This window comes from Mus pahari, chromosome 3 (genome assembly GCF_900095145.1).
Source record: "Mus pahari chromosome 3, PAHARI_EIJ_v1.1, whole genome shotgun sequence".
Taxonomy (NCBI): Eukaryota; Metazoa; Chordata; class Mammalia; order Rodentia; family Muridae; genus Mus; species Mus pahari.
The window spans coordinates 104083621-104101727 of record NC_034592.1 but is presented as its reverse complement, the minus strand read 5'-3'; the positions used below and the strand labels follow the sequence as shown (position 1 = coordinate 104101727).

The 18107-nt window shown below is 45.2% G+C and overlaps 1 protein-coding gene across 4 annotated transcripts in view; it reads right to left on the bottom strand.

Annotated features, from left to right (window-relative positions):
* The window catches only part of Stard9 (StAR related lipid transfer domain containing 9), an 80069-nt gene that overhangs the window by 22271 nt on the left and 39691 nt on the right, over positions 1-18107 (bottom strand). For 3 of the 4 annotated variants that reach the window (XM_029536325.1, XM_029536324.1, XM_029536326.1), the window contains exons 9-20: positions 15741-15813; positions 13859-13926; positions 12315-12412; positions 11406-11615; positions 11153-11250; positions 9548-9625; positions 8886-8957; positions 7230-7409; positions 4454-4505; positions 4000-4137; positions 2948-3033; positions 2756-2859 (exon numbers count right to left, since the gene is read on the bottom strand). In XM_029536325.1, the coding sequence (XP_029392185.1) occupies positions 2756-2859; positions 2948-3033; positions 4000-4137; positions 4454-4505; positions 7230-7409; positions 8886-8957; positions 9548-9625; positions 11153-11250; positions 11406-11615; positions 12315-12412; positions 13859-13926; positions 15741-15813 (1257 nt within the window). The remainder of the gene's footprint in view (positions 1-2755; positions 2860-2947; positions 3034-3999; positions 4138-4453; positions 4506-7229; positions 7410-8885; positions 8958-9547; positions 9626-11152; positions 11251-11405; positions 11616-12314; positions 12413-13858; positions 13927-15740; positions 15814-18107) is intronic. The other variant, XM_021193326.2, reaches the window with a different exon arrangement.

Sequence of the window (18107 nt, the reverse complement as noted above, 5' to 3'; positions counted from 1 at the left end):
TCTCTCTCTCTCTCTCTCTCTCTCTCTCTCTCTCTCTCTCTCTCTCTTTTTCTCTCTCATATGCACATGCACACACACACACCCCAAATCATGGATATATGCAAGTATACATATATAGAGGAGCTATTCCTTGAAAAATGAAAGAATTAAAAGAGTTTCTACTAAAATTCCCCCAGGAAATACAGAAAAATCTTCAGAAATACTGAGAAGGAAAACTGTTAACCCTGGTCGCCAACTACTTGTCAGGAATCTCCACTGTTCTCTTGCAGTTGTCATCTGCTGCCTCGGGGCTTTGCAGAGTCTGCAGCAGAATTTAGTGGTGGCTACTTACTCCTGCAGCAGCAGTGAGAGCCTCTTCTGGGTTCTGGACATTTAAGGTAAGCCCTGCCCCACCAACTCCAAACAAGAGAATTAGAAGAACATAGCCAACGGCCTCCAGGACAGAATTTCTTCCTAGTCCAGATCACTACTACAAGAAAACAAAAATGGCTTAGAAAAAGCTCTGGCTCTCTCAAATGCTCCTCCAGAGATAAATGAGGGATAGCAGCTAGGATGAAGGCAGCACTGAAGCCAAGCTCAGGTTAAGAGTAGGAGAGACTGCCTACAAATCCAGAATTGGTCATGTACTTTCTTCTTCTGTCTGTTCTACTCCCTGGCCCCTTTGCCCAGTCATTAGCTTGAGGGCCATACCACCTGACCAAGGGCTGGCACCAGATGCTGGCTACAGTAGATGGATAGGCCCAGCCCAACCTATAGGCCCCTCAAGCTGGTGGTGAATGGTGGGGGCAGTCCATGAGAGAGGCCTTGACAGTTGAATGGATAAAAGAGCACATTCTTGGTGTTGATGAAAGGTCATGAGGCTACAGAATCCTGAAGATATTTAAAAGGAAGGATGAACTTACAGAGCTCTCTGGGGAGGATGGTGAGCTGGCTGACACAAGAGGACAAGAAAGGAAAACAGCTTCCCTAGGGCCGTTAGGGCCATGGGCATGTGGGGATTTTTCCCGTTCAGCTCCACCAGTCCATATCACAGGATCCCTGGGAAGTGGATAAGCACTCTTCCTTTAGAGATGAGGAAACAGGCTCAAAGAGTAAGGGAGCTGTCTGAGATCACACAGCTTTTATGTGGTAGGGCCACATGCAAGTCTGTTCACCCAATTCCAACGTGCCTTTCTAAATCCATAGCTCTTCAAATTGCAGTGTTGTTCCCTGTGAACTCTGCACTCTGAGATAAACCAGATCTTCAGTCTGTCTTCCCAATGAAACCTTATCCAAAACAAATTCTCCTTCATGGCTTCCCTACAAAATAAGGGGTTCTTTCTGAGAAAACAAGAACTTCAGCCTCAGTCCCAAATTCTCCTTGGCTTTGATACTCTCCACCTGCACCAGCTTTTCCAGCTTGCCCTTCACTCCACGGGCCCCTAAGACCTTGACCCTGGGACCAGTCGTCCCTAAACCTCTGCTGGAGCATTATGGTTCATCATGTGGGCAGCTCTGTGAAGATGCTCTGCTGGTCATCCTACTCCCCATCCACATCATCTCCTTCTATCAGTGTCAGACAAAACTATCTTCATCTTTCATCAAATGCTCCAGGCCAGAAGAGCGAGCCGGATCCCTCCAAAGAGGCCAAGGGTCACAAGAACCTGCTGCGAGTCCTTGGAAGTGCTTGATAGTCCTGCTAGTGACCTCACTGGTTCTAAGTCCCTGATGACTTCCCTACAGTTAGACCTGACATACAGGTCATTTGGGCTAAAGGAACAAAGGAGCTTCCAGGGGCAAACCCACCAGGTATCCAGTTGAGGAAAGGATTCTGTATAGAAAGGATAATGGTGAAGTAGAAAACCAGCTGCTGTCAACTGCATACAAATTAACTCAAGACTTCAAAGTTTATCCCAAAGCAGGTGAAGCAGGAGGGAGAGCAGACTCTCAATGTGCTTTCTCATTGCTCCCATAGGTTCTGATCCCTCATGTGCACAGCTCTGCATTGTTGGTTGAGAGAATAAAAGAAATACATTTTAAAGATCCAGAGGAAGCCATACTTAATCTAGGCTAACAGATATACATACTATGAACTCACAGTCACAGGTGCACTGAGACTTACAGAACTGTGGGGAAGTAAGGTTTAGAAGCAGTACCAAAGATGTCTGCTGACACTTCCCAGATAAATCTTGCTGACAGGAGAGATACATGTCTTTCAGTGAGAAGAGAGACAAGATACCAAGCAGGATGAAAATGAGGACCATGGCTACGTCCCTGTTGGCTACAAACTCAGCAGCCAGTTCCGAATTTTCAGATTACTCATAGTTTCTCATTGCTGTAGCAAACACTTGAGGGAAACGACTTGAGAAAAGGATTCATGTTAGCCTACCAGTTCAGAAGTCCTAATCTATGGGAGACTGACTACCCCGAAGTTTGGGCATGAGCAAGGATAGGGGCACATGTGGTGGTACAAAGTGGCTCACCTCATGGTAATAGGAAGTGGAGAGGTGGGCAGAGGGAAGTGACCTACTTCTTTGGGCTCTATCATACCTCCCAAAGGTTCCAGGACCTCATAGGTTATACCACAAGATGGAGATTGGTCTTCAATGCCCAAGCCTGTGGAGAACATTTTATTTTCAAGCCACAACACTTACCCAGGTCAATCTGGACCTAATTTGTTCAGACCTTAGTTATACAACACTCTCCCATTTCCAGTCTGTTCTGGACTAAGAAGTAAATGTAGGAGACTCCATTGTTACAATCAGCAGATTCTCACCTCTCCTTCCTGAGCACAGGACAGAGACCCAGTCTTGAGGCACTGACATCTCCATCCAAGTCCAGCCATTCCAAAGATCCACTGCTGCCAAGAGCCTCTCCAACCTGAGACATGGAAACGAGCATTGATTCCAACAGGGTAGTACAACAGGGTAGTTCCAAGCAGCCGCTCAGAAATCACAGCCATGCCTACCTTGAGCCTTTGGTGCCGCAGCACAGCAGCCTCGGCTGGGTGGTTAAATCGGAACTTCTGTGCTTTCCCCAGGGTTATGACAGCTCCTGTGATACACAAACCAGAGTTCAGTCCATAATCACACCATGAGACAAACTGTGATACTGTGAGATAACTCATGCCTGCAACAAGCTAAGCTGATATCTATTAATGATATATCTCATGGTTATAATCAAATAAATAACAGGAAAATTCCAGGTAGTATAGTCAAGAGAAATTTCATGAAGATGAGGACTCTGAGTTTAGCTTCAGAGAATGGGATTTAAATAGACTAGAGGCACACTGACACAAAGTCTTTACAGCAAACTACCAAGAACTGTGAAAAGACAGGCTTCATTCAATCCTGCCCTATGCTCCCATTATCACAGATGAAGAAACTGAGGTTCAGATAAACAAGCCCAAATTTCCATGAGTCATTCTCTACTCTTGGGTCCTAGAATGAGGAGGATTATGTTAGAAAATCTTCAGGTCCCTGGGTAAAGAGGCTGAGTAACATATGATTGATTCTTGCTTCACTCTGGACCTATGAGCCTGAAGAGCTTCATCACTCATCCACATATACCCTGTGTACTGGCTAGTTTTGTGTCAACTTGACACAGCTGGAGTTATCACAGAGAAAGGAGCTTTAGTTGGGGAAATGCCTCCATGAGATCCAGCTGCAGGGCATTCTCTCAATTAGTGACCAAGGGGTGAGGGCCCCTGTGGGTGGGACCATCTCTGGGCTGGTAGTCTTGGGTTCTATAAGAGAGCAGGCTNGGTAGTCTTGGGTTCTATAAGAGAGCAGGCTGAGCAAGCCAGGGGAAGCAAGCCAGTAAGGAACATCCCTCCATGGCCTTTGCATCAGCTCCTGCTTCTTGACCTGCTTTAGTTCCAGTCCTGACTTCCTTGGTGATGAACAGCAGTATGGAAGTGTAAGCTGAATAAACCCTTTCCTCCCCAACTGCTTCTTGGTCATGATGTTTCGCAGGAATAAAAACCCTGACTAAGACACCCTGGAAGGTAGACAGCCTTACCCTGTGTCAGACGGCAGGAAGCAGAGACCTCACGGCCATTGACCGTACAGCGTGCCCCTTGGGTAGGCCGGAGAATGACCACCCCACAAGTGCTAGTGATCGTGCAGTGATCTTTCTCAATCCACTGGCCCTGAAGGACTGAAGAGGCGGGGGCAACTTGAGTTCAGAAATCATTCAGGAGAATGCCTCTTCCGGTTTTACCAAGTTCCAACCCAACACCTGGAATATTTCCCAGGCCAACAAAAAAGAACTCCTACCACCTGAAACCATCAGGAGGTAAAAGTCTCCCCCATATAAGCTGCCTCCTTCCAAGTTTCAACTCAAAAGCTAGCAGCAGAAAGCCAAGCAGACCCAGAACCCTCCAGAGACTCCTTTGCACATTGTGATCATCAGCTTCCTCTATTCAGGCACAAAGAGTTGCCTGTGTGTCAGAATCAAATGTGTGGTCACCTACCAATATCCTGCTCCTGGTCTGAATCAATCCTTCCGATTTTTGTTGTCCCCTCCTATGGGGAGGAAAGAAGGAAACCATGTTAATAAGAATAAAGAGAGACACAGCCCTACCCTCACAGCATAGTCCATATCTGTGTATCATCTGTGTCTTCCTAAGCCTAACTCAGCATTCTCAGAACCATTTCCCAGCCTCAGTAGGCTCTTCTGGCCTCCCATCTGCTCGCTCTGCAGTCCAGGGGGACACTAGCAGTAATACACACCGCTGTCTATTTGCAAAGCCCAACAAGTGCTGACAAACTCCTTTCTGCCCCATGGCCTGAGGTCAAGGCATAGCTGCAGGTTAGAAGTTCTTCAGTAGGAGGAAGGGGGCACACATGTACTACATATACTCCATTCTCAAAGCAACTAAGGTTAGTGTGGCCCATGTCTGATGCAGGAGACTCAGAGACTTTGGGATAGATGTATGGATTGTTACCTTCTTGCTCCTCAGAGGAAGCATAACAGATGCCAAGTTCTATGAAGGGTTAGCACAAACAGGGGGAAGGTGTCTCTAGAAGCGGAAGGAACTGGAAGAGAGTGGAAGAGAGCACAGCAACTGGTGGTAACATAAGCAAAGCACTGAATTAGTACAACACAAGCAAAGCACTGAATTAGAACAACACTAGGCTTTGGGCTCCTGATTAGGACAAACCCACTGCAGACCACACAGCTGTAGGAAGGCAGCAACATGGTAGCAAAGATGCTGACTTCTTTCTTTTTTCTTTTAAGATTGTTATTTATTATATGTAAGTACACTGTAGCTGTTTTCAGACACTCCAAGGGAGATCTCATTATGGATGGTTGTGAGCCACCATGTGGTTGCTGGGATATGAACTCAGGACCTTTAGAAGAGCAGTCAGTGCTCTTAACTGCTGAGCCATCTCTCCAGCCTGGGTATATGGGGTTTTTTTGTTTTGTTTGTTTGTTTGTTGTTTTTGGTTTTTTGCTTTTTTTTTTTTTGGGGCTTTCGAGAGGGTTTCTCTTTGTAGCTCTGGCTGTCCTGGAACTCACTTTGTAGACCAGGCTGGCCTCAAACTCAGAAATCTGCCTACCTCTGCCTCCCAAGTGCTGGGGCAGCCACCATACCCAGCGAGTATATGTTTCTTAAGTAACCATTTGCTATGTCCCAAGTATTATGCTAAATGTTTTGTAGACATTGTCTTACTCCTTTTTGTCTGTTTGCTTTATAAGCCAGTAACCCACTTTGTAGCCTGGGCTGGTCTTGAACTCTCAACTTCTTGCCTCAGTCTCCCAAGTGCTGAGATCAGTGGCATTTATAATTATGCTTGGCTTTGTTTAATCCATTAACAACCTCAAATGTTGGTGCTACTGTAACCTTCTTATAGGCCAGAAATCTGAAGCTCATAGAGACAAATTGCCTAAGAAACCCATTTGCTAAGTAGAAAAGCTGTGGTTTCAATTCAGGTCTCTGAATCCACTTCACCCATGTTTTTCTCAGTCTTATCATAACACCTCTCCAATGAGAGATTTCCAAGGTGACTAAAATCACTAGGTCACACTATTAGCAGCAAGAACAGGGAGACCTTGTAACTTTCCCAAAACAGCGTAAGAGAAGAATCCTGGAAGCAGTGAAGTTTTAGCCTTGCCCCATGCCCCTCCCTGCATATAAGTCAATGGTTGCCAACTTCTATCAACACTGCCAAAGGAGAAGCATGATGGCTGATCTTGGTTGTCAACTTGACTACATCTGCAATCAACCAAAACCCCAGCAGTTGGGTATAGGGTTTTAGGATCCAGTCAAGGAGGGCTTTTTCTCACTTGAGGTGAGAAAATCCATTCTGTGGTGGTTTGATATAGAATGGTCTCTATAGGATCATGTTTGAATGCAGGGTCCCCAGTCTGTGGAACTGTTAGGGGAGAATTAGGAAGTGTGGCCTTGTTGGAGGAAGTAGGTCACCAGGCTTTGAAATTTCAAAAGTCCACACCAGGCCCAGTCTTACTCTCTCTCAGCCTGCAACTTTTAGATCAGATGTGAGCTCTCAGTTATTGCCCCAGTGACTGCCTGCCTGCCTGCTGGCATGCTTTCTGCCATGATGGGCATGGAGTAACCCTCTGAAACTATAAGGAAGCTCTCAATGAAATGCTTTCTTTTTGTAAGTCGCCTTGCTCAGGGTCTCTCTTCAGGGGTCGGGAAGAGGGGAGGCATCTGTCCTTGGTGGCTTGCAGGCTCAATCAAAGTGTGAGAAGAAAACTTTCTAGACTCTTGAATTTGCCCATGTTTGAACAGCCTGAATTTGTAGTTTAGAAGCTCTGACAGTCATCATCTTCTTAAGCTGGCCTCAAACTCCTGAGCTCAAGGACCTTCCTGCATCTCCTTTATGAGCGGCAGGGACTACAGGCACAGGGCATTCTTCTCAGCTTATACTGATTGTATTTTTGAGGTTAGGATTCCACTCTCCGTAACTGCACCCCTATGCTTTAGGAAGTCAGAAAAGCAATGGAAGAGGTGCCATTCTTACCTTAATGTGAAGAAATTAAGGCACAGAAATAATGAGTCAGTTACAGGAAAGCATCAGTAGCAGCTGAAATCCAAAAATCATGCTGATTGCCAGCTTCCTCCAGCCATTTACACAAAACCCATACAAAATCCCACACTGTGGCTGGGTCAGATCCCCGAGGCAGCTCTGAGGCCTTGGTCTGGATCCCTAAGAGCACGGCTGTGAGCTCCTTTCTGAGGCCAGCGCTCAGGGAAGGAGGAGGTGAGCCAGCCTCCTCACCTTGAGGTGATAAAGCACGACGCCTGTGCTGAGCACATCGTCCTCCAAGGCCATCAGGTGTGGCAGGCTGGAGTCGATGACCACCCTGGCCCTCTTCCTGTTGATGTCCACACCATAATGCTCCATGAGCGCCTGCCAGTCATTGCGCTTCTCAGTCCAATGTTGAGTCAGCGTGTCTATCTGCAGAGTACAAGAGATGACAGGCTGCGTGTGTGGGGAGTGACTGAGGTCCACTCCTACCTACTGCCTCCACATTTTACTTCCTCACGATCCCAGCTGTCACTATTTGGAATCTCACAGAGGTCCTTGTACCCTTTCATCTGTGAGTGTTTCGTGTGTTTTACGTGTTACTTTCAGAAACAGCAGCTCCTTCAATAAATGCTTAAAATTTTCTTCAGTGAGCATACATTGTTCTTTTAACTAGAAAAAAAAAAAATGTGTCCTGGTTTGAGTATGAAATGCCCCAGAGGTTCCTGTGTTAAAAACTTTGTGCCCAGCCGGTGGCATTGCTTTGGAAGGTGATAGAAACTTTAGAAGGCAGGGCCTAATCAGGGCCTTGCCTCTGGTTCCTTCCTGCCTCCCTTCCTGTTGCCTCCCCCAGCCTTGAAGCAGGCTGATTCAGACCTTGTTGCCACTAAGCACAGGACCACCTGGGGTGGAACCTTCCAACTTATAAAGCAGGTTCTATTGTCTACACCTGCCACTGCCTTCCTCCAAATCGCTAGCTGCTGAGACCCTTGAGCCCTTCCAGAGACAGCATCCTGCAGATAGATCACCTTCAGTTGGTGAAGGGCATCAAGAATGGAGTGGTGGGGGATGGGCCTCCTCCCTCTATATAAGCTCAGAATCTTAGTAAACTTGGGGGCTTTGATCAGTTATGTTGTCTTAGCCTTCCTTCCTTGTTCGCTGTCTAATCTCTTTCAGCCCCAGCCCACCTTTCAAACTCTGGGTATGGCTGCAGGCGGTCGCACTCACCTTACCATGTCCCCGCTGCTGTGACATGACTATTGTTCCATTTTGCTCCCTGCACCAGGCAATCTGTACATGCTTCCATACTGTTACTGTCCCAGGTCACTCTCCCAGTTCTGTGGCTTTGTTTATGTCATCTCTCCCTCATACAAAGTGCCCTTCTCCCTTTCTAACAACTCTATCAACCCCTCAAGGTCTAGTTCAAAACCAGTTCTCTGCCTTCCATCACATGACAACTGTTCCAAAAATTACAGGGCATGATGATTTCTTCCTTATCAGACATGTCATGAAACACTAGCCTCTGTGTATCCAAGTGGTCGATGCCACCAGAGGGAGGGACTCCTCTAGCTCTTGAAGCTTCAAACTGAGCACTCAGCCTGTGAATACATGCTGGTTGCCCGATTTACTGACTAGCAAATCATTTTTCTAGGCTACTTATACTATCCAAAAAAAACTACCAGGAGCCTAAGAAAATAAAATACAAACATGCAAAAAAAAATTCATTTACTATCAACTAAGGCAAACACCTTCTCTACTCAAGGCTCAATGGAAATAAAATGATTTCTGAACTAGACAACTGCTCTCTGCCCCACTGAGGAAGCAGACCTAGATGAGGAATGACAAGTGGAGATCAAACTTATTTGCAGGGTACTGGAAAGTTCTACTGAGTCCACTCAACACACCCACCTTCAAATCACTTTGGAATACTAGCTCCTGCAAGCTCTCATCCAGATCATCATTCAGTGAGCTGAAGTTCCTCTGCAGAGAAAGAGAGAGAGAGAGAGAGAGAGACAGACAGACAGACAGACAGACAGAAACAGAGAGAAATAGAGAACAAGTTCTAAAGTATGGATAAAGCAAAGACATCGCCACTGAAGTAAGAAGTAAGTCGGGGCATTTGGTATTTGGGCTCCTGTGAGCACAAAGGAGGAGAAATGAAATGAATTCTTCTCTAGGACCCAATGCTACAGAGAGCAAGGACCAGCAAGGCAAATGTCCTCTAGACACAAGATGACACGAGGAAAGGCCATCCAGCTCATCTGAAGCCACACAGAGAAAGCAGGGGGAGGGGGAATCCTTCTGCCTTTGCTTCATCACTGTCAACTGAAGATATAAAGTACAAGGCCAGCCAGAGGGCTCAGCAGGCAGAAGCAACCCAGAGCACAAGGTGGAAGGAGAGAACCACTCCCAAAAGGTGTCCTCTGACCTCTACGTGCATGTATACACCCATGTTCATACAAATACACAGTAATAATATAAAACTTGAAAACAAAGAGTATGGCAGGCCCCAAGTGTTCCAGATACAAGCCCATCATTGCAATCTAGAAGAGTACTGACTGCCATCATACCAGTTCAAAGTTCAGCAACATGGCTTTCAACCTCTCAATCTCTTCTCTGAGTTCTCGGATGAGTTTCACATTTGCATCCTGAAACACAGAGAGCACAGTCACCACTGGCTCCCAGCAGGCCCCAGACTGCTATGGAGTGCTCATCTGGAGAAGGGTGTTATGCTTCGGGAGTGACTTATCAAAGCAGAATCCCAGGACCTACAGCAGTAGGTCCAAGAACTTGTGACAAATGCAAATCCCAGACCCACCCAAGAAAGCAATTCTTGGGGGTTGGGGCTCAGTTATGTTTAACAAACTCTTCAGATGATCCTTTTATATATGGACTTTGAAAATCACCACCTTAGAGCAGGGCAGGGCAGCTCACAAACATTAATCCTCCTGTATGATGATTAAATCTGTTACATGTCTAATCATACTGCCTTTGAAAACAGCCCCTAGGTATGTCTGTCCACCAGCTGTGACCCATGCTCTGAAAGTTCACAGAATCTCCAAGAGATAAGGAACACTGGCAACGTTCTTGGGATCACTCAGCTTTCAAAGCCACAAGTTCTTTATACTCCCGTTTTAATCCAAAAGTGAAGTCAACTGCAATTTATATAATAAAACCTAGACACAAATCAATATCAAAAATAAAAGCATCAAACTTAAGGTTCCAAATGACCTTTCTTCGAGGGGCAATTGTACACTAGGGATCTTACAATGAATGGCCCTAAAGAAATGAATGCCTAAAAAAATCTGTTAATAAAATGATTTGCTGAGAGATCAGAGGAAGGCAGGGCATTTTCATTGGGAGAAAGTAAATCATTTACAGCAGGGAGGTTGAGATGAAAATTGTGCTCGTTAGATTTTTGTCACCTTGACAGTAGCTAAAGTCATCTGGAAAACTGGAACCTCAACTGAGAAAAGGTCTCTCAGACTGAACCGTAGGCAAGCCCATGGGGCATTTTTATGGTTAATGGTTGATTGGGAGGGTCCAGCTAACTGTGGACAGTGCAACTTCTGGATAGGTGGTCTAGATTGTATAAAAAAACAAGCTGAGCAAGCCGTGGAGGGCAATCTAGCAAACTGAGTGACTCCAGGTTCCTGCCTTGGTTTCCCTCAAGGTGGACTGCAATCCGTGTAAGTGATAAGCCTCCATGATGCTTTGAATGAGACAGCCCCCATAAACTTTAGACATTGAATACTTGGTCTCCAGCTGGTGGCTGTTTGGGGAGGATTATGAGGTGTGGCCTTGCTAGAGGAAGTAAGTCACTGTGGGTGGGTTTTACAGTTTCAAAGCCATCTCTAGCTAGTTCTCGCTGCCCCCTACATGCGGTTGAGATGTAAGCTCTCAGCTGCTGCTCTGGGTACCTTCCACCTGCTCTGTTACTCCACCATCATGAACTCTAACCCTCTAGGACCATAAGCCCCAAATAAACTCTTTCTTCTGTAAGTTGCCTTGGTTATGGTATTTTATCACAGCAACAGAAAGCTTTTCTTCCCAAGTTGCTTCTCATCAATGTTTAATCACCACAACAGACTATGAAAGAAATAATAAGAAAACCCCAGAGAACAATAAGGAGACTTCAAACGATGTCAGGCAAGGTCTTCCAAGGAAGGTCTTACCTCATTCACCCGTGGCTTGTTGATGATGTTTTTGGCGTTGGATGCGTATCTCATTGTACTCATGGTCTCACTGTAGCTGGTATGTGCAGGGGACACCGCTGAGGTAGAAGGATAAAGATGAGCAATACTCTGGGCCCCTCCCTCTTACTCTCGAGTCTTGCTGCCAATGCAGTCCTGCGGGACTGAGGAGCATAAGTGGCCAGTGCACTTTTCTAGGCACAATACCAACTCCAAATGGAAGCATCCCACTTACTGGCAACCATGATGGTTTTGGAGTTGCCTCCGAGGCTCTCCTTCAGCAGCCAGGTGAGCACAGAGTCCCGGTATGGGATATATGACTGCCTCCTCGCAGATCCCCCTCCGCTGCTGGCCCCAGATGTGGTGCTGGGAACCCCACTGTCACCCCCACTGCTGGCTGCACTACTGAGGCTCTGGCAGCTGCTGAACACTTGTGAGTTCTGGGCTTGATAGATCAAAAACAAAAGTAGAAAAGCAAATCAAAAGTAGAATACTGAAGGCATTATGAAGCAAATATTCCAAAACAATGGTTACAAACACAGACCGAGTGCCATACTCCTTTCCTGCATAGGCTTTAAGTTTAAGTTTAGACATTGAACTATGATATGGAGTATTTTAACATTATTCTGGAATGCTCAAACTAAAATGTAACCTTATCAAAATAAATAAATAAATAATTAACTTTGTAAGCATCTACCACATTTTTTTTATTATTATTATTTTCTTTATTTACATTTCAAATTCAAATGCTATCCCGAAAGTTCCCTATACCCCCCCGCCCCTGCTCCCCTACCCACCCACTCCCACTACTTGGCCCAGGCCTTCCCTTGTGCTGGGTCATAGAAAGTTTGCAAAACCAAGAGGCCTCTCTTCCCAGTGATGGCTGATTAGGCCATCTTCTGCTACATATGCAGCTAGAGACTTGAGCTCAGGAGGTACTGTTTAGTTCATATTGCTGTTCCACCTACAGGGTTGTAGCCCCCTTCAGTTCCTTGGGTACTTTCTCTAGCTCCTCCATTGGGGACCCTGTGTTCCATCCAATAGCTGGCACATCTACCACATTTTGACAAAATGAAAGTAGTATGAGTTGTTTTCCCAGGTCTCCCTCCAGATGCCATTCACCCCAAGTCTATTACCAAAATACCTAAAGTGGAGATTACAATTCCCAGGGTCACAAGGGACTTGTTGATATTGGAGCCTTCAGTAATCCGGTCCTTACAGTAACTGGGATCAGCTCTCTCACTGAAACAGACCAATAAGAATAAACACAAAGCACTCAGGACTCAGCAGTGCTGCTGGACCCCGTCCTGTTACAGCACATCCACAGAATCAGTTTCTCTTGTGTTACTCTCTCCTGTGTCATCATCAACACTTTTCCTCTTTCTGGATATAAACAGAAACAGATCCAGTATCCCACTTACTGGCAACCATGATGGTTTGGAGTTGCCTCACAAGGCTCTCTCCTTCAGCAGTCAGGTCTGCACAAAGTCCCAGCCAGGATGGGAATAAAAGACTGTAGGATTGCCTCCACACAGGTACCCTTGTAAATCTTGCTAGTGATTGGGGGGGGGGAGTGCAAAAAGGAGCTGCCAGAGCATTTTAGGCCAAACATTGCTTATTTACAGTATTAATGGTAGTAATCTTTCACAGGGAAAGACTTGCTTTAAATTCATATTTTGACAGTTTAATGATTTACTGTATCTGTGTCATTAACTGTCATGTGTCTCAAAATTCTACTCCCCTTTTAAGATAGGATCTCATTATGTAACCCAAACTGGCCTGGAACTCACAGAGGTCAGCCTGCCTCGGCCCCCTGGGTATTGAGATTACAGGTAGATAGCTATTATGGCCACCTCAAAACCCCTTTTTAGAGTAATGGCAAGTGGTAAAACTTTACAAGTTTGGTTAGCTGACATGCTTTCAAACAGGCCTTAGCTCTGCCTACCCTCACCCCACTGCTGTCTGGGACTAAGCCCAGGGCTCACTGAAGTCCCCAGCTCCTCACCCCACTGCTGTCTGGGACTAACCCTAGGGCTCACTGAAGTCCCCAGCTCCTCACCCCACTGGTTTTCTTTTAAATTCCAAAGTGAGAAAATTTATGTTATGCTATTATATACCTTCTTATAAGATCCTCAAATGTTTCTTTTCTGGATACACATTCAGTTCCAATATGAATACAGTATGAATTCTTCTAACAACTCGAAGCATGGTATATTTAAACACGTTTAACACAGGAACAGCTACATAAAATTAATATTCACTTCTGCCTCACCCACACAATCACCTCACTCTTATCTGAGGCATAGGCTTTCAGTATTTCTCTCTCTCTTTTGTTTTTGTTTTGTTGTTTTTTTGAGACAGGGCTTCTCTGTATAGCTCTGGCAGTCCTGGAACTCACTCTGTAGACCAGGCTAGCCTCAAATTCAGAGATCCCACAGCCTCTAAGGTATGCTCTGGAAGTTTTAAAGGTTCCAACAGAAAGTTCAGATTAAGAATCCAGAATATGGAAGTTTCCCAGCTCCTGACTTGCTGTAACCTTCAAGCTGGCATTCATGAGTTCCTTCTTTGTAATCTCAGGATGATTAAAACATTCAAACAGGGCAAAACGCAGCCTATCCCATGTAAAGTGAGCAAGCTACAGGTCACTGTTAAGAGAGCAGTAATTCTTAGCTTTGAAATCCCAGTTACCTGCCTGCTAGGTCCACAAGATTGATCTTGCTGGCCGTCTCTGAGGGGAGGCTGTTCTGTAGGACTGCCTAAGGACAAAGACCATTTAAAGCTATCATTCAGAATGAATGGCATTCCCCCATGGGTAAAGTCCTAACCAAGGTGACTTGTTCTAAACCAGATGAACACTCACTACCTGATCAGCATGACTTTTAAAATCATCAGCACAACTTATACTGAGCAGGGCGAATCTCCAGATTGGCCTCTGCAGCATTTTGGGGGGCACTAGGGATGTCAGTACAATTCATCAAGCAAGCCCAAGTGCTAGGATTAAAGTCCAGCACCACAATGTGGTCTGTCTCCTTGAAACAAGATTTCATGTAACCCAGGCTGACCTTGAATTTATGAACTTCTTCCCTGTGCCTCTCAAGTACTGAAATAATAAGCAAAGGCTACAATCTCATTGTTTTGTTTTTCTGTTTTAATTGTTTAGATACAGAACCTTAGCCCAGGCTGGCCTTGAATTTGGTTTTTGTTGTTATTGTTTGTTTGTTTGTTTGTTTGGGACAGGGTTTCTCTGTGTAGCCCTGGCTGTACTGGACTAGCTTTGTAGACCAGGGCTCAAATTTACAGAGATCTGCCTGCCTCTCCCTCCTAAGTACCGGATTAAAGGTGTGTGCCAACTTGCACAGTGGCCTTGAACTTGTTATAGCCCAGACTGATTTTTGAATTCCTGGTCTTCCTGCTTGCACCTCACAAGCACTTCCATGTTTTGATTCATTAAGACTTCTAGTCTCTGTTGATTGAACTTCATGTCAGCAGGGAAATGCATTAAAAGTTCAGGATACTTCAGTATTCACTAAGCCACAGAGCCCATTTGTCCTTCCTCTATAAATATGTACAGGCTCAGTCAAATCAGGACTATGTGGGTGGCTTTGATCTATTTAGTCTTATCTTTTTTAGAGATTTTTTAAAGATTTTTTGTAATTTTAAATTTGTGTGGAGGGGTTATGTTCGCATGAAAGTTAGTGCCCAAGGAGGAAGCTGGACCCCCTGAAATTACATGTGGTTATGAGCTGTCTGACATGCACACTGGGAGCTGCACTCTGCTCTCTAGGACAGCAGTACACACTCTTAACCACGCTCCAGCTCCACAGGCCCAGTTAGCTTCTGCTGTTCATGTACATGACTTCTAATACCCGTGATACCAGAGCTATTATTAAACTCATTACTTCCCTGTTAAGTCCCCAGTCTGGCAGTTCATGACTTAAATGAAAAGGATCCACATCAAAAGCTAAGGAAGTCACCGATCTGCTTGTCCCTGGCTCTCTCAAGGTACTCATTATAACTAAAATCAAGTGAGCCACTCTGAAGGCAGCAATGGCCACTGCTAATCTTCAGGCCTTACCTTCTACAATGAACTTTCTCACTGGAGCATCTGGAGATGAGAGTGAGCATGGGAGGAGCCAAGTCAAGAATACCATATATCTGTGCTGTTTTCCTCACCATCCTATGCATCCTGGGGTGTGTACTTTGCCATATGCCTTCAGTCACTCGGAATTCAGAATAGTTCTCTCCTGCTTTACACTTGCCTTTGTAAGTGCACCTGTCAGTCTTCTCACTCCATCATATGGGAAGTGAAATTTATGCTTTCTTCATTTTAATATGCGTTTTCATTTCAACCTTGACTTTCACTTTAGACAAGCCCATACTAATCTAATAAGTGTGGAAATATTCTGAACTGTACTGAGCAGAAGATAAGCAGAAGATATTAAAGAAGCCAATGGTATTAGAGAATGTGTAAGTATAAAGGGAGGAGGGAAACAAGGTGAAAGGTATGCGAGAAAGTAAGCACAAGGCACAAGAAGAGAAAGAAATCCTCCAGTAGGGAGGAGCAACCAACCTGTGTGCAGTGGATAGTGAAGATGGCATGGGATCGGCTGCTGGCCTCATGAACATGGGTGGCTGCCGTGATCCTGGGGACACAAGGCAAGACGGTTTTACTGCAAGGACCATGTAAGTCACCATGGTGGGACTGCAGTCAGTGAGATGGTTTAGTGAGTTGTCTTAGGGTTTCTATTCCTGCACAAACATCATGACCAAGAAGCAAGTTGGGGAGGAAAGGGTTTATTCAGCTTACATTTCCATACTGCTGTTGATCACCAAAGGATGCAGGACTGGAACTCAAGCAGGTCAGAAAGCAGGAGATGATGCAGAAGCCATGGAGGGATGTTCTTTACTGGCTTGCTTCCCCAGGCTTGCTCAGCCTGCTCTCTTATAGAATCCAAGACTACCAGCCCAGAGATGGTCCCACCCACAAGGGGCCTCTCCCCCTTGATCACTGAGAAAATGCCCCACAGCTGGATCTCATGGGGGCATTTCCCCAACTAAAGCTCCTTTCTCTGTGATAACTCCAGCTGTGTCAAGTTGACACAAAGCTAGCCAGTACATGAGTGAAGGCCCCTGCTGTCAGGCCTGACAATCTGAGTTCAACCCCCAGCAACCACGTAGCAGCTCACAACCATCTGTAACTCCAGCTCCAGGGATCTGACATCTACTCCTGGCCTCTGTGGGCACAGCACACATGTGGTACACATACATTCAGTCCAAGAAGGCCAAGACAGCCCTCTAGGTGCTGTTACCTGACAATAACAGAGAGAGTGGTTCCATACCAGCTAACACTAGAACAGTTTTGAAATGATGATAGGAAAATCAAAAGTGAAATGAGAATAGTTGGGTGATACAAACCTGGAACAACATCCCAAAGATAGGCCTATGTAAATAAACACAGTGACTTGTATTGGTAATGGTGGCTCACACCTGAAATCCCAGCACCTGAGAGGGGTCCAGCAGGACTGGCTCTGAGGCCAGCCTGCACAGACCCTGTATCATTCAGAAACAAGGCTGGGGAGATGGCTCAGTGAGTAAAGTGAGCTTGGACCCTCAGCATCAATGTAAAAAGCTAGGCATAGTGGCACAGTTCTTTGACCCCAATGCTGGGAGGTAGAGGCAGGAAGATCTCAGAGGGCTTGCTAAGCAGCTGGTCTAGCCAATCAGTGAGCTCCAAATTCAGTAAGAGACCTTGCCTCAAAAGTAAGGTGGAATGTCAAAAAGTAAGGTGGAATGTCAAGAAAGACACTTGACATCGAGTCTATATACACATAGACAAATACACAAATAAGTAAATAAATATTCTAAAAAACCAACACCAGCACACACATAGAAAAAGACACATGTGGGTAGTAAGTATGCTGTAGAAGCCTCGCAGACAGCTAATCTATAAAACAGAGAATTCATCCAACAGTATCAGAAAGCCTTTTGAATTTGGATCTTGAATTACACTGAAGCCATGTTTAAATGTGGAACTCATAAGCAGATCTTAGAAATCCATTCTAAGACCTAACTCCTAGAGATTCTAAGTGTTAACTCCTAGAGCCACTGAGTCTCTCCTTATCTAAATCTAGGTCAATGATTCCTCTGGTTAAAACAATCTCACACTATTTCACTGACTTCTAAGGATCTAGAGGATAGAAAAGGCTAAAAATCTAGGAGGTGTTCCTATAACTCAAGGATGCAGAGGGCTAAATAAACCTAACTCTTACATTTATTTCATTTGTTTGTTGGTACTTGGGATTAAACCTAGGGCTCATGCTAGGCAGTCATGCTGAGTCACATTCCAGTTCCTGTTCCCTCACATAGCCCAGGGTGGCCTCAAGTATGTGGCGGAGATAGGATTCGAACTTCTGTCCTTACTTCTATCTCTGAATGCTGGGATTACAGCTGTGCATCATCATATCTGGTTTCCAAAGTGCTGGGCTCATACTGACCAACACACCAGCTCCTCACAATCCTTTTTATTTTTTCAAATATTTCTGTTTAGATTTGTCTACTATACATGTATGAATGTATATATATATATGTATACCATATATATACTTGGTGCCTGAAAAGGTCAAAAGAGGCTTCATATGCTGCCCTGGAAGTGGAGGTACAGACTGCTGTGAGTCTTCACTGGGTGCTGAAAACTGAACCTTGGTCCTTAAACATACTATGCAGCCTAGGCAGGTCTCAAACTGACTCACCCTGCCTCAGTCTCTCCCATTGCAGGCATTACAGGCAGGTATCATCATGCCCACCTGCCTCTTAACTCTTGTTGTTTTTTTTTGTTTGTTTGTTTTGGTTTTTTGAGAGCAGGACTCCTTCTTCTTCTTCTTCTTCTTCTTCTTCTTCTTCTTCTTCTTCTTCTTCTTCTTCTTCTTCTTCTTCTTCT